The sequence below is a fragment of the Erpetoichthys calabaricus genome, chromosome 18 (genome assembly GCF_900747795.2).
Source record: "Erpetoichthys calabaricus chromosome 18, fErpCal1.3, whole genome shotgun sequence".
Lineage (NCBI taxonomy): Eukaryota > Metazoa > Chordata > Cladistia > Polypteriformes > Polypteridae > Erpetoichthys > Erpetoichthys calabaricus.
Genome location: NC_041411.2, coordinates 82945300 through 82961579, shown reverse-complemented (window position 1 = coordinate 82961579; position 16280 = coordinate 82945300). Strand labels below are relative to the sequence as shown.

Genomic DNA, 16280 nt, shown 5'->3' with positions numbered 1-16280 from the left:
GGAAGCAGCAGAAGCCAACACATTACACCGATTTTAAAAACCCTACACTGGCTGCCGGTTAGCTTCAGAATTGATTTTAAGATACTCCTCTTAACCTATAAGGCACTAAATGGTCTAGCCCCTGCCTACTTGAGTGTCTTGCTCCATCGTCACAATCCCCCTCGTGTTCTTAGATCCGCAGATCAGCTGCTCCTAACCGTTCCCAAGGCACATTTTAAAGCTCGTGGAGAAAGGGCTTTTTCTGTCTGTGCACCCAGGCTCTGGAACTCCTTACCTTTAGTGGTTAGGCAAGCCGCTTCAGTCGCCACATTCAAATCACACCTAAAAACGCACTTCTTCACATTGGCTTTTAATTCTTAACCTGTCTTATTCCCACTTGCTTTTTGCTATTTCTCTGTTTTATATTGGGTCCCCTGACCTGTTTTTTAGTATCTCTGTTTTAATTCTCTCTTAATGTTTGTTTTTTAATATTTTGCTTTTAGTCTTGCTTGTTTTAACTGTACAGCGCTTCGGTCAGTTGTAATGCTGTGTTTTTAAGCGCTTAACAAATAAAAATGGTATGGTATGGTGATCTTCTTGGAAGACAATTTGATGTCCCGCGAGAGACACATTAACTTCACGCGAGGCAAGGCAGTGAGACAACATTTAAAACAAGTTCACGGACATCTAACCAAGCAGTTGTTGGAATGCTTTTGGCAGACAGAAATCATGTGCTCCCAGCTCTTAAAACAATGACAAGCAGAACACGCAGCTCGCTAGCAGCAGCAAGAAGCCAGGTCATGATCCGATTGCTTCTCCTTAGCGTGCATTTAGCCCCACCCCTCTCACAACGTGAGCACAGAGACGCAACAGCTGCTGTACAGGCTTTTAAATGATCGACGTGCAGCGCAACAAACAGAACACGCAGCTCACCAGCAGCAGCAGCAGAAAGACAGCAGCTGATCCAATGGCATCTCCTTAGCGTGCGTTCAGCCGCCCCCCCCTTCACAACATGAGCAGCATTATATGTCCTGCGAGAAAGATTTAACCATGTCCGGGGCCGGAAATAAAGGACAAGTATTGTTTTTACAACAGTTTTAAAGTAAAAGTGAAAATAATGCATATGTAACAATTCCCATGAAAATAACAATCTATTTAAATTGCATATCCGGTAAACCAAACACGGGGGTGGGCGAGCAAAGCGAGCGGGGGGGAGCCCCCTAATAATCTACAAATCTAAAGTAGGCCATAGATGCTAGCCACATTAAAAAAACATGAGCACTGGTGCAACAGCATCCAACATACACGGCTGCTTCATATACTATTATGTCTGAAAGAATTCCCATGTGCCACAGCAGCTAGCCCACAGATGTCAACTTTATCATGAAGCCTTTCTCTAAAGTGTAATCCATATTTAAAGCTATATGTAACACCAAGGTCACAGCAAACCATTCCAATGGGGAACACTAGGTTATAGTCATTGAAACAGAAAGAAAAATCAACAAACGCCTTCCCAATACAGGACCTCAAAAACGTACAAAAGAGTGAGAGGGCCAGGCAGACAGAGCCGCTTACTTACCCCTTTCCCTTCTGTTTCCACATAGCTACATTTGAAGGCACAGTTGAGGGTGTCCCGATTGATCTTCTGTAGAAGGGCACTGCCACAGCCAAAGTTGACATTTTCTGCACTCCATCCTTCACTTTTCAGCTTCTTCAGAATCTGAAAATATAAGAAGTATGCATGGTTACCGACTACAGTAAACGGCAGGAGTCTGAAATAAAGATGGAATCAGGGGTGAAAGAAGTATAAACTTGCCAAAGTATCTCTCTCTCTCTATATCATATATATATATATATATATATATATATATATATATATATATATATATATATATATATATATATATATATATATAACATATACACACACACACGTAAATATTCATTGTTTATCATTATGTTGCATGTTCTTTACTGTATACGTTTAGTGCATATCTGCACCTTTTCTTGGTGTCGTGTTTTTTGCCAACTGTGTGTGTTTTGTTCTTACTTTGTGACAAAACTCCTACATGTGATCTGCCATGGATAAGCGGCCTTTCCAGGATTGGCTTCTTACACTCCATTATGCTAGGACAGGCTCCAGCCCCCTGCTGCTCTAAACTGCATTAATTGTGTTTTGAGAATTTACACACATACTAAATGGGTTTATTCTGACTGATCATTTTAACCAAAAACACCAAAAAAAAAAAAAAATTAGTGTTAAGCATTTTAGGAAAAAAATGTTCTAAAAATATGAAAAGGTACCTTCTCAATGGAGTTAATGTCTATGCCATCTCCTTGAATGATTCGGATATAAGATGGAAGCAGTTTGTAGCCCACTGAATTGACTGTACTTCCAAAGGCATCTTCTAAAATGTTTAACACCTAAAAAGGGAAAAGACGGTTTACTTAAAGATTACAAAAAATCTCAATCTTTACACATTTTACAGGGGTAGTATTTTGGAACTTTTGATTAAATTTAATCTTTCCAGCTTGTGCTTTGTTTGAGACTTTCGTTCACAACCCTGAGTTCCCTGTAGTTATGATAAAAAAGTGAAGTCTTCCTGTGCTGATGACAAGTGACAGAATCGTGAGAGAATGGTGCCTTGTTCTTAGGTAATGAAATCAGTTCACAAATCAGATGAATGAGAATCATGAGACTCGTTCTCAGGTAATGATTGAATCTGAGCTTGAAAGAATCGGTGAATGACACGTGCATTCAATAAGCCATAAAAAATGCACATTACAGTAAAGGTGAAAGCATTAGAGGGCGGCACGGTGGCGCAGTGGGTCGCGCTGCTGCCTCGCAGTTGGGAGACCTGGGGACCCGGGTTCGCTTCCCGGGTCCTCCCTGCGTGGAGTTTGCATGTTCTCCCCGTGTCTGCGTGGGTTTCCTCTGGGCACTCCGGTTTCCTCCCACAGTCCAAAGACATGCTGGTTAGGTTGATTGGCGATTCTAAATTGGCCCTAGTGTGTGCTTGGTGTGTGGGTGTGTTTGTGTGTGTCCTGCGGTAGGTTGGCACCCTGCCCGGGATTGGTTCCTGCCTTCTGCCCTGTGTTGGTTGGGATTGGCTCCAGCAGACCCCCGTGACCCTGTGTTCGGATTCAGCGGGTTGGAAAATGGATGGATGGATGAAAGCATTAGAAACGTGTTAGAAATCAGAAAAACAGGTTTACAAGGTTTCATTTGGTTTTACTACATTGTTGAATGTATAAAGGGATTTAAATATATTAGTTTAATATTATGTTTATATATTCTTTTTAAAACAATTACAATAACAAACTGTACAAAAAACAAATGATACATTCTAAAATACATTATTCCTGCACTGTACTTGTATGCGACAGTGATGAAGTTCTCATTGGCTTGTAACAATCCAGTTCAACCTCGGAAGAACTGTAAGTAAAATTAACAAGAACCAGACAGGTGGCACTTGTACTTGCACTTTAGACATCTACCTGTGAAATGAAAGACTCTCCGCATGTGGTACGGCACTCCTATTGAGCTCCGCTGAATCATATGTTTGCACTCACAAATAAATGACTGTGTCTCACTGCTGACAGTCCGTTCAAAAAGAACGAATAGTCCGCGAGTCACCCATCAATACACTACAAGTCATATCAGCAGTTTACTTTCACAGAATGTTACGGCGGAATGGCTAAGGCACTGGACTTATAGATGAAGACTGCCAGTTCTGTCCACAAGGCAAAAAAGTTTTCAAGCACTTAATGCAGGGTGGGTAATTCTGGTCCTGCAGACATTTAAATTAGCCTTTATCTTCATTGACCTTCTGCATTAATCAGACAGCTTGCTCTAGCGCCCTCTGCTGTCACACAAATCAATAACAATATAACTTCTTGTTAAAATTTAGAAATGCTTAATGCTTATGTGTTTTAGCGAACAGACATTTTTTGGTAATTCTTTACAGCTTATTTGTCCACTGCTCTTTTTTATTTTTTTGTCTAATAGTTAGTAATTCTCCATGATAGTGTGAGGAGCTGCACAATATGCGAGAGTCTCCCAGGAAGAGCTGGAAAAACGTGCTGAGCACAGGTGACTTGGTTTGTCTAGTTGAGCATTTTGCCAACAGGATAATCAGCATGAAAATGAAATGCAGTGACAACAGCTAATGAGGTAAACTGGTGCATCTTCTTATTGCTAAAAGAATTATTTTGATAAGAAACTAAAACGACCTGTACTGTATGTATAAGTTGATGTCTGTTCGGTCAACAGTTCTAGCCCAGCTGGGTGTTTTCAGCATTAACACGTGTGATGTGTCATCTGTTGGAAGGTATTTACATCAGTAAATACATGCATTAAAAAATACATTCCAACAGCTGCTGCACTGCAAACATTAACAATGATGTCCATGTTGATTAATTCAGCTAGTTTTAACTTAACATCTGGGGCCATATTAACATTTGATCAGCTCGTTGATTTAGTGGGCTTCTCCAGAATTGATGTTACCAGCTCAGCACACCACACTGGCTATCTCAGAGTTACAGAACATGTAATGGATGTCACTTCCCACATTAAAGGCACGCAGTCTCCTAAGAAAAACGTTTGTCTCACAGCACACTTACTCACACACCTACACCCACACTCTCTTGGGTGAGAAAATGACCCACTTTTTCTAACAAAGTCATCGTGAGGTGAACCATACACTGGGGGCAGTGGGGGACTAACTCTGGATGGGATGCCTGCAGGCAGCAGGCATACTTACTCACGTTATGTCAATTGTCCGCTGCTAATAAACCTGCCATCTAGTCTTTGGGGCCTTCTCCGTTCACATGCTATCAGAAAGATGGTAACTGTGAGCTTCTGAGTCAGAAATTCCCTTTGAATGCCCTACAACCTCAGAGCTACAAGTAGGACAATTCAGAGAATACAAAGGTACCCACATTCACAGAATTGAGTTGTAATGCAACACTGTCTTTTCCTCTTAGTCAATTGTATAAAATAAAAAAATATAAACCGGTCAGTTAATGTGATACACGTTTAAAACATTTAGTTTGCTCTTTATTTTCTTGAAAAACATCCAGTTTTTCTTTAATTGCTTTTTAGGCAGACCAAGTAGCAAATCTCCGAAAAGTCAGAATGGAAATTCACGTGAAGGCACTGAAGTTTGAAGGTGAAACACCACACACTCCAATAGCAGGCAAACACATTAATGCAAAAGAGGGTGAAGGTGGTATGGAGTGTATCATGAGAGAAAGGCAGGGACTACAGAGGATTTAAAACTTGTATTAATGTAATCTCTATTAAATTAAAATGGAACATATTGTAATAGCTAGCCTTAGGTTATGAAAAGGTTAAATCGTTAACGGCTCATGCCCGGATTTTTCACTTTTCTTAATGCATGGAAAGCCACCATTATCTATCAGCCCTAGGTCAGGAACCTGAGAAGCGATTTAGTGGACATAAAAAGGTAATTAGGTGAAGATCACTCTTAGGGACGAGTGCTAACTAAACTATGTCTTGGTTTTAGAAATAATGGTTGCAAAGTAAGGGAGCAGGAAAGCGATTACTTCTGATAAAGTATGAGAAAATATTTGTGGTAGGGATACATTTTATGAATGAAGGATGTGTTGTTGGGAGTCAGATAGTGGTGAAAATGTTCAAGTGCAAAAGAAATACTGATAACAATTGTAATAAATTTACGATTTTCCCATCGAGGGGCGCTCACTTCAATAAGCTGAGATGGCTTGTGCATTTTTACAATAAAGTCTATTCCTGTTGCCCACCTCAAGACTCCAAGTGTTTAGTTTGAAGAGACAGTGAGTCCATTCTCCACAACAGACCAGTCATGGAATATTTGTAAGTGGCAGGGAGCACACCCACACACATTTACACAGATTGGGTCCATTTAGAATCTCCTACGTGACACGTCTTTAGAAGAACTTACACATTAATAAGCAGAACAAGTAAACTCCACACAGACGGTACCTGGCCTAGGATTTGAACCTTGATCAATCTGACAGCAGTGCTAAGCACTGATTGCACACTTGAATCCAATAAAGCCAGGAATAGAACCCCATGCAAAGCAGGGCTACACACAGTACCTCAATGATGGTCTCGACTGGATCCCCCGAGTCAGGCCTGATAACAAGCCTGGAGTCCTCATTTCGTTCCATGACGCGTTCCTTCAGCTTCCCCCCCCAGATATGTCTGCAGGCTTTGAAAATGTCGTAACTGTCACTAACGACCGAGAGAGGTCCTGAGGGGAATTGTTCCAGCAAATATTCAAATGCTTCTTTCTCTCGATTCCGTCCCCATGAGATGATTGTGCTGTGAAAAGAAGAGTGAGTGACTTTGCATTAGCAGAAAGCAAATATTTGTCTTGGATCTCCAAATGCCTAATAGTGATTACTTCACTTTCTGACACAGCAGGTAGTGAAACCTTCCCCACATATACAGAAAGAAAAACAGTGCATTAAATATAAATGTTTATGATGAAAGTATTTCAATTTACACAGAAAGGAAAAAAAGATGGTAGATAAGGGAGAAAAGCAATGATTAGGGACCTTCATTTCAATCTGAATCATCCGCAGCTGCACATAAACATTCCCAGGTAAATGTCTAGGGGGTCAAGTAAAGCAACATTCACCACAGACAGGAGGGCTGATCAAAGCGCTTTGAGCCTGACCCGTGAAAATCAGAAAGTTTTATTTATAATCATAACCCACACAAACACTTATAATTTTGAAAAATCTTTTTTCTGTGCCTCAAATAAGACATTTTGTCTTGCCAGCACAACTCTTACATTGTACACTCAGGGCGTCTTCTAATGATTAAGCATCAGACTCCCCTAAGAATGTGTGGCATAGAAGAGGAAGAAGAAGCAGCTGGTTATCTGGGCTGATCCCTGGCCTTGTCTTGAATGGCCCACTGCACCAGTCTGACTGGTCCCCTCCACCTATCCCTGGACCACCAAAGCCGCACAGCACTTAAATGAACATTTGCTCATTTAGCAGGTGCTTTTTGATTCAGAGTTGAGAGTTGATCAGTCTGGGGACAGTTTTGAAAAAGGTGTTAGAGGACAAGATTATAAAGTTGAACGTCACAAGGGAAGAGCTCTGAAACAAACAGATTAGCTAGAAAACCTCTCTTCATTATCAATTAGATATTCACAGAAAAAGAGTCTTCAAACGCTTCTTAAACATACTGAAGGAGTAAGCAGTTCAAATGGAGGTGGGCAGCTCATTACACTTGCTAAAAGCCAAATATTAAAAGGGTCTGGATTGAGATATGATGCCACAGAGACTTGGTATCACCAGATGCCACTGATTAGCAGACATGATGGCGGTGAAAAGGAGTATGGGACCTCATCAGTGCCAACTTACGGACTACCCTTTATAAGCAAGCATAACAGCTTTGAACATAATGTGTGCTGCTACCTTCAGCCAGTGTAGTGACCTGAGAAAAGGAGTCACAAGTGCCCGTCTCGGACGATTGAGCACAAGACGTGCTGCTGCATTTTGAATCACTTGCAGTACTTTGGCAGAGCAAGCAGGGACCCCTGCCAATAAACAGTTCTAGTAGTCAAGACGTGACAAGACCAAAGTCTGGACCAGAAGTTATGCTGCATACTCCTTTAGATACAGCCTGATCTTGCACGTTATATAGAGTGAACCTGCATGAACAACAGTAAGAAGCAATTTGTGTTAAGTGAAGGATAGTTGGTCATCACCCCAAGGTCATGTACTGACTTGATAGGTGTGAGTGATAATGAGCAAAGCTTTATAGAGTTAGGGTGTGATATAGACGGACTGAGCAGCTGGACCTAGGAGCGGCTCCAGTACAAAAGTAGTGTATCATGGCAGCACTCCTAAGTCAGGCACAGCCTACTCCCAGCAGCACAGAAGGACCCCCAACAGGGATGTCCACTGGAATTACAACTCTCATGTAGTCGTCTTGTGGACGTCCAAATGGGAAACCATCAGAGAAACACTACCACTCAGCAGAGTGAGGAACTGAAGATCCTGGAAGGACGTCCTTCCATTTTATTGGCTTCCCAATATAAAAAGGAATACCAATATTAATGCCTGTGCATCCATATCATCAATCATAATAATTGTGTATTATATATATAGTATAATATATGAGGTCCAACACAAAAAAGAAAATTGAGACAGTGCTTGTAACTCTTTAGTCAACCACTTAAGAAAATTAACTACGATCACCATCAAAACAGTTCCCTTTTGAGTTGACACACAGGTGCATACGTGCCTGCTAACATTCAAAGCAATTCTGCAGATCAGTTTCTGTGACGTGGTTGAGGATTTCCACCGTTTTTACTTTCACAACTTCTACTGCCAAAAAACGGGTTCCTTTGAACACCGACTTGTGCCTTTCAAAAACGCGCACAGAGATGTGCACTCTTCACCGTAAGCCTCAATCAATAATTGAAAAGTTTCTGTTGTGGATTTCTTCAGTTTCACAAGAAACTTGCTGTTAACTCACTGTTCACTCTTGCACTCCGACATTCTCCAAACAAGGGTAAGAAAACGTCAATGTTTGAACATGCATCCACTCGTACTGAGTGAAGTGATCGAACTGAGCCTTTTGTCACCATGACAAGTTAGACCATCTTCTAGAACCATCTCTTTGTGTCACCTTTCCACTATTGATTCCCAAGCTATAGGGTCTCGGCTTTTTTTTGTGTCATACCTCATATACAAACACACACACAGACGCAAATGTTTCATGATGTATTACTTAATGTTATTTTCTGTTTAAATGATATTAGCTCTTCATTGTGTACAATGGTCTGAGCTTGTCACTGTGAACAGCGCAATATAAAAATAAACAAATTAAAAACAAACTTAATACAGAAGACAATCTAGTTTAAACTTGGCTAGAATACATAATTTACATGAAGAGTCAACGTTGTGACATTTAAATAGATGACAGCCCAAAAAGGCCGCAAGGACTAACCGCATACTGAAAGAAGCCGCCCTCTCCTGCCTTTACCTGTGTTCTGCTGCTGGGATTGAGAAGCCGGCCATGGGGCAGCTGTAGTACTGCTGGGCCATAAGAAGGCCTGCGACGGTGTCTGTGCTACAGAAGTTCACCAGGTGTGATGCTCCTCCCAAGGCAGCCGACTGGAAAACATAAAAAAGTGCAGCTAGAAGTAAAGCATCACATAGGAATAATTCTCATTTTAAAAAGCTCATTCTGTTCCAACTAAAAAAAAGCTGCCAAGTGTGGAAATTCTGTTACAAACTGAAAAAGTGGTTTCACCAGGTAGCTGAAACTCAAAGGAAGAATATCGGGCAACCAGGAAAAAGTTCCTAAATAAACCAAAGGGTTAATTTCTAAACCTGTTTATGATACTCTGACTTCAATGACATTCCTTTCGGACTTTTCTGGTGCTCCTTTCTATGCGCAGACATGCTTCTTCATTCCTGCACGCTGATCTAAAAACAACCACAATACTTCTCTGCAAATCCTCTTAAGCTCTGTGAGGCTGAATGGAGGCCAGCAACGACAACTATTTTCAGTTCCCTCATGAGATGTTCATTTGGGTTCCAGTCTGGGCCACTTAAGAACACTCGCAGAGCCTCATGAAATGGGTGGCCATGGCCGAGCAGCTGCACACAAGCCTAAGATCACGATGTGTAATGATAAGCATCGGCTGGAATGGCGTAAAGCACGCTGCTATTGGACTCTGGAGCAGTGGAAACACAGTGAAGGATGATTCATCACTCCATCTGGCAGTCTGATGGACTAATTTGGGTTTGGCAGATGCTAGAGAATACTATCCTCAAGACGTCATGGTGCCTACTGTAAAGTCTGGTGAGGAGGGCTAAAGGCAAGGTCTGGACTGAGCCCCTTGTCTCCAGTGAAGGCTACTGTTAATACTACAGCTGACAAAGACATTGTAGACAACTGAGCGCTTCTAGTTATGTGTCAACAGTTTGGTGAAGGGCCTCTACTATTCCAGTATGACTGTTCCCCCTGTGCACAAAGCCAGGTCCATACAGACATGGAGGAACTCGAGCAGCCTGCACAGAGCCCTGACCTCACTCAATCCTTTGGGTTGAACTGGAATGCCAATTGCTGGTCAGGACTCCTTGTCCACATTACAAATACTCTTTTGGCTGAAGGAGCACACATCTTTACATGGACACTCCTCAAAAGAGTGGAGGATGTCTGGTGGGTTTGGGTTAACTGCATAATCATGCCAATGTTTTGGAAAGGGATGTCCAATAAGCTCATATAAGTGTGATGGTCAGGCGTTACTTGTATGTATGGTATGGCAGGTTTTGAAGCAAAATAACCAAAGTTTAGAGACTGAAGCATTCATTTTCTAAGTCAACTTTACACACGAGGTGGCACAAATCCCACTGTCAAATCTTCAAGGCTTATCAATGTTTACTCTCTTCCTGCTAAGTCCTCCATGTTTGCTCCCACATCCCAAGAATGTGTAGTGTAGGTTGTATGACGATTTCAAATTAGTCGCCTGTGAGTGAGGAGGACCCGCAATAGACTGGCACCCCATCCAGGGTTAGTTCCTCTCTGGCACTCGATGCTGGTAGAATTGGCTGAATTGCTCCAAATTACATTAAGTGCATTTAAGAATGTTGTCTTGTTAAAATAAATTTCCTAAACGTTTCCTACCAAAACAGTACTGTTTCAAGTTGGGAAAAACAACATATGAAAAATGTATGACTTTTTCTATATGAAAGAAAAAGATAAATAATTAATTAAAAACACATTTGTTCAGATTCAGCAGAGTTTATATATATACCGTTATATATGTAAAGGTAATCGAAAGGCTCTTGAAGCTTAACTACTGTTAGAAAACACCCTGGGAATAACATAAGCTAAGCACACAGTGAGGAGAACATCTGGGAAAAACTGGAAAACTGTGATTTCCTGTCAGCGTCAATTTTATTTTCTTTATGATCTAGGTTGGCATGACATTCATGGACTGCAGCGCTTAGCATCCTGCAAAGTGATGGCAAATGGCTTGGAATAATCCCAAGTTAATGTGACTTGACAGTCGGCTCAGTATTCATAAGGTAAGAAGTGTACATGAAAAAGGCTTTGAAATACAAGCCATAGACGTGTGTGTGGATGTGGGATGCCGAGGAAATACTCAACCATTACCAGGTGCTAAATGAATGTTATCTCAAAATGAAGTGGCATTTAAAAAAATAATTTGAGAAATCAGCAGTCTTACTTATCAGCAGAAATGGAACATACGGTGCAAAAGAAAGTTTCTGTCCACTTGGAAGTTTTCATATTTTATTGCTACACAACATTAAATTCCAGTGGATTTAATTTGGCTTTTTTGACACTGATCAACAGAAAAAGACGCATTAAGGTCAAAATGAAGACATATCTCTGGGAAGTGGGCTAAATTAATTATAAATATAAAACAGTAAATAACCGATGGCACAAGTATGCACCTCTTCAAGTCAGCCATGGCAGTCTTGTGTCTGTGTGCTCAGGTCTCCCTCTCTGTCAGCTCTGCCATTTCTCTCCATTCTTCTTTAAAACTGCTCAGGATCTGTCAAGTGTCATGGGAATCGTTAAGTGGCTCCTTTTTCATGTCTAGCCACAAAGTCTCTGAGATCTGGACTCTGACTTGGCCACTCCAGGACATTCACATTGATGTTTCTCTAGGCCATTCCTGTGTACCTTAGGCTTTCTCTGGCTGGTCTTCTCCCAAGTTGCTGGTTTCTTGCAGGTTTTCCTCCAGGATTTCCCCATATTTTGCTGCATTGAATTTACCGTCACGAGCCTCACACAGCCTGTTGCCAGAGAAGCGTCCCCACCGCCTGACCCTGCCACTGCCATGCACAATAAGGAAGGTGTGGTTTAGATCATGTGCAGTGCAACAGGACATTCATTCCAATTGTCAAAAAGCTCAACCTTGGTGTCATATACCAGAATCTTCTTCCACCTGACTGCAGAGTCTCAAATTTGCCTTTTGCCAAATTGTCCTGTCCATTTTTTTTTATCTTTGCCACTCTCCCATAAAGCTGCAACTGGTGAAGCACCCAGGCACAGATGTCTTCTGCAGTTTCTCCAATGCTATTCACAGTAGCTTGTGCCTTCTTCAGAGTTCTCAGAAGTCTCTTGGTGGCCTCCCTCGCTCGTCTTCTTCACTTTTGTGGGCAGCGTCCTCTAGAAGATTGACAGCTGTGCCATACTCTTTCTGTTTCTCAATACAATGCTCTTCTGTTATCATTGTGCAGGTCAGACCAGCATTCTGACACACCACAACCTGGCTCTTCCATATACAATCAAATGGAACCACAGGCTAGTGATCACAATCAAATTAATCAGGTGACTTCTAAAATCAAATGGCTTCACAAGTGATGCGTCATATTAAAAAGGATTAATACTTAATGGTCAGATATTTTGTGTTTTAAATGTGTAATTAAATTAGACCTCATTGCGGAAATCTGTTTTCATGTTGACATTGACCAACAGAAAAATACTCTTCAATTAATTAAATCCAATAACAATTGTTTTTAAAGACTATAACAAAGAGAACAAACAAATATATAGAAAAGAAAACAGAAATCACAAGAAACAACTGGCAAGTGTAATGAAGTTTTTGATCACAGGGCATCTGCAGCTTTAGTGATGCCAGCAGTTGGTAGCATTCAGACAAGTCATAAACTCCCCAAACAGAAGCACTCACCTCCTGAGAGGACACCCCCCTGTAGCCAAAATCATGCAGCTTATATTCCAGACCATCAAGACTCCCTGAGGTCTCCTTCAAGTGTCTGGCCAAGATCTTCTTAAACTCCCGGGAAATGGTCGTCACAGTAATTGGATACCAAATTTGAACTAGCATAGTCTAAAAAAATAAGTACATACATAAATGAATTAGCTGGCTGTCACATTTGACAATTGAAAGTAATATTGCAGGATTTGTTTTTGTAGTATGTTTAGTTTAGTTTTATTGAGTGGAAAAGAGTGCAACACATAATCACTAGCATTTAAAAATGGTATGAGACCCATTATTTGTGAAAAGTATTATTAGGCTGCTATACTGAATTGTTAAGTCAAGTTCAAGATTATTGTCAAGTGTACTCTGCACTAGGAAATCCTTACTTGTCTGTCTTCATGGGACAGTAAGAACAATACAATACCAAAAAAATAAATTAATAAAAAATACTTGGCATGCAGGCAGCAGCCAAATCACATAGCTTCAGGTGGATGACCTGTTCTGAATTCAAGTCTGTTCAGGCCCACACAGTACTTCAGTGGGAGACCATCTAGGAAAAGCTTGGGTTGCTGCTGGAAGAGGTGCGCGCAAGTCCAGCAGGGGGCGCTTACCCTGTGGTCTGAATGTGGATCCCAATGCCCCAGTGCAGAGAGAGAGAGACACGGTGCTGTAAAAACGGAGCTCTCCTTTTTGGATGAGATGTACAACCGAGGTCCTGACTCAGTGTGGTCATAAAAGAACATTGGGCATCCTTCGTAAAAAGAGTAGGCAGTATCCTGATATCCTGCCCACCAGGGACTAGTCATTCTGGCCCCCTAATCATCCCTTGCCTCTAATTAGGTGGTGAAGTGGTGAGAGAAAGTCAAAAGCTAATGTGTGGTGAGTGCACTGGTGCAAAAATGGCTGCCATCGCATCATCCAGGTGAATGCAGCACTTTATTGGCGGTAGAAGTGGCTCCCCATTCACGATGTAAAGTGCTTTAAGTAGTGAGAAAAGCACTATATAAATGTAAATAACTACTGTTATTATATCAGTACAATTATATACAATATACACAATATTCCGTTCCTGGATTTGTTCATATACACATACAGTATATACCTATATGTATATACAATATATATATTATATAAATTATCAGTGTTTTTCTCATTAACAAAAACTAAAATGAAATATGATGTTAATGAAAAATGAACAATTTTTTTAAACTAAAACTAAAATGAAAAAAGGAAAAAGTCTAAAAAAAATAGAAATAAATGAAAAAAAGTAAATGAAAATGAAACTAGATTTTGTGAATTTGATTTTTATGCACAGTTTCAGATATACAAATTAAAACAGTGCCATCATAACTTTTGTTCAAAAAAGAACACCAATTCTTGTATGGCATGTGCTGGCACCCCTCGCCTGCAGGCGTTGCAGCCTCATGATCAGCTGGTGTATTCTGGTGAGTTTACTGGTCATTTTCAGCTATTAGTCACAACTGAGAGCACATAGCGAAGCATTGGCACTTGCCAGTGACGACCTCTGAGGCTTTACTTGGCCAATTGGTCGTCAGCTAATGGGCACCAAGTGGCAGCTTTTACTGAAACTTCAAGGAAAAGCAGCTAAAAACAAGAAACTCATCCTCTTGCCGGATATGTCAACTTCAAGTGGTCACCACTGAATTCAAATTCAGCCTGCATTTAAACTGTGGGAGGGAGAAAGTTCAGACACTGGCATCAACCACCTGTGCTTCCTGTTTATGAAAACCTATGTCTGTATGTATGTGCAAATAAATAAATAAATTCACTACCATTTATCACTATATTACACAGCAATATTTTGTTATCAAATCAGAGCACAAGTAGATGTTTATTCACCCCACTTAGGAAGAGGAGATGGGCACTCTTTGCCCTAAGAAGGCATTCAGAGTCTCAGAACAGGCAGCAGAAGTTCTTATCAAAAGTTAACCTCACTCAGTTTATTTGTCACCCCTATCTAACTCCCAGCTTCCCATTGCCCCTGCCCCTAATTAGTTCCACCAATATTTCCCAGCCTAATGAGTGTAGCACTCTATTCTACCTATTGTGCCCACCTTACAGGCCCTCCGTCCACCTTGAACCCGTCCAGTTCCTGTCACCATTATCTCCAGTCCTCAGCTCACGTTTACCACCTGGGAAGAAATGTGGGGGGTTTTGCCTGTCAGGCTCTCTCTACATACCTGACCTTGGCTCATGAAATATTGGTGGTTTCCAGCTTGCTAAGAAAAATAAAAAAAATATACTGGCAGAGGCCTTTTTGTGATTTAACCCTTGCTATACTAATGTGCACTAAGATAAAATGCTTATTTTCATATATGCTCATGATTATCTTTGAACATATGTAAATCATCAACTTTAAGAATACACTTTTCTATACTTGCTGGCGTTATTGTTGCAGTGACAGGTTAAGCAGATGTGTAACGCTCAATCATTGCTATAAAGTGAGCAGACCTTACACATACACTCTTAGTTTTAATCGGGTCGTTTAGCAGTAGTGGTACACATCTAGTGTTGCTGTCACACAGTGCCATGAGCTCATGTGTGATTTCTTTCCTGGTCAAGGTCTGTACGGAGTCTGCATATTCTTCTAATGTGTAAGTGGACCGAGTGTGCAAAACTAATAAACCTGCAAGGACATTACAATGAAAAGTCATGAATCTGTAATTCCTTCCACATAAAGAAAAAATGAAACTTTCTGAAGGACCCTCATATCATAAGCATAAACAACAATCTATGGAGTGAATTACAAACCTCCACATAATTGGTAAGCCAGTAGAAATCGGGGTCTGTGTTCTCGACTGTAAAAAGGACGTTACCCCTGGGAACAATCATTCCTTCAGGAACTGCCTTGATCCGAATAGGAAGTCGCCCGTCGTGTTTCTGACAAACAAACAAACAAATTGAACTAATACACATAAATACAACTAAGCAGAAAAGTGAGGTCACATTAACAAAAGGTCAAAACTGAACTGAGACAATACATTGTACTCCTACTATGACCTTCTTCCACTTAACACATGCTGGTAAAGTTTTTCTGTAGTGAAAATAACTGGTGTATTAACCTAAAATATTTTAATCATATTTAAGATATATAACAATATAAAAAAAAGAATCATTTTTAGCTTCCCATTATAACTGAATTGACCACCTGACACAGGTCGTCAATTCCTATGTGCATAAGATCCAGAATATTGTTTGTCAAAATTTGAAGGAACCTGTGATGTAGCTGTTTGTTAAAAGTATTTCAGGATTCTACTTTTCTGTGTGTGAAGAAACACACCCTGACTGAAGCCTACCACATGTTTCTAGGCCTCACTGGAGCCCTGAGGCCTACTTGTTGGAGGGATTTGATTTTAGAGAGCACTGCAACTCATAACAGTCACATGTCATGGTGATCACATGGTGGCAACCATCCTAGTGATACTTAAAAAGCATATGGCCACAGCTATCAGAAATCATCACAAAATCACAGCACAAATGGTGAAAAAAGACAATTATGTTACTGTTAAAACAATAAAAATAAATTACTGCAAAAAAAGTAAGCCAGAA

The 16280-nt window shown here is 40.7% G+C and overlaps 1 protein-coding gene across 1 annotated transcript in view; it reads right to left on the bottom strand.

The window, feature by feature from the left end:
- nampt2 (nicotinamide phosphoribosyltransferase 2) overlaps positions 1–16280 on the bottom strand; it is a 53379-nt gene that overhangs the window by 16825 nt on the left and 20274 nt on the right. The window contains exons 4-9 of the mRNA XM_028824099.2: positions 15483–15611; positions 12681–12839; positions 8993–9123; positions 6082–6307; positions 2284–2403; positions 1559–1699 (exon numbers count right to left, since the gene is read on the bottom strand). Of these exons, the coding sequence (XP_028679932.1) occupies positions 1559–1699; positions 2284–2403; positions 6082–6307; positions 8993–9123; positions 12681–12839; positions 15483–15611 (906 nt within the window). The remainder of the gene's footprint in view (positions 1–1558; positions 1700–2283; positions 2404–6081; positions 6308–8992; positions 9124–12680; positions 12840–15482; positions 15612–16280) is intronic.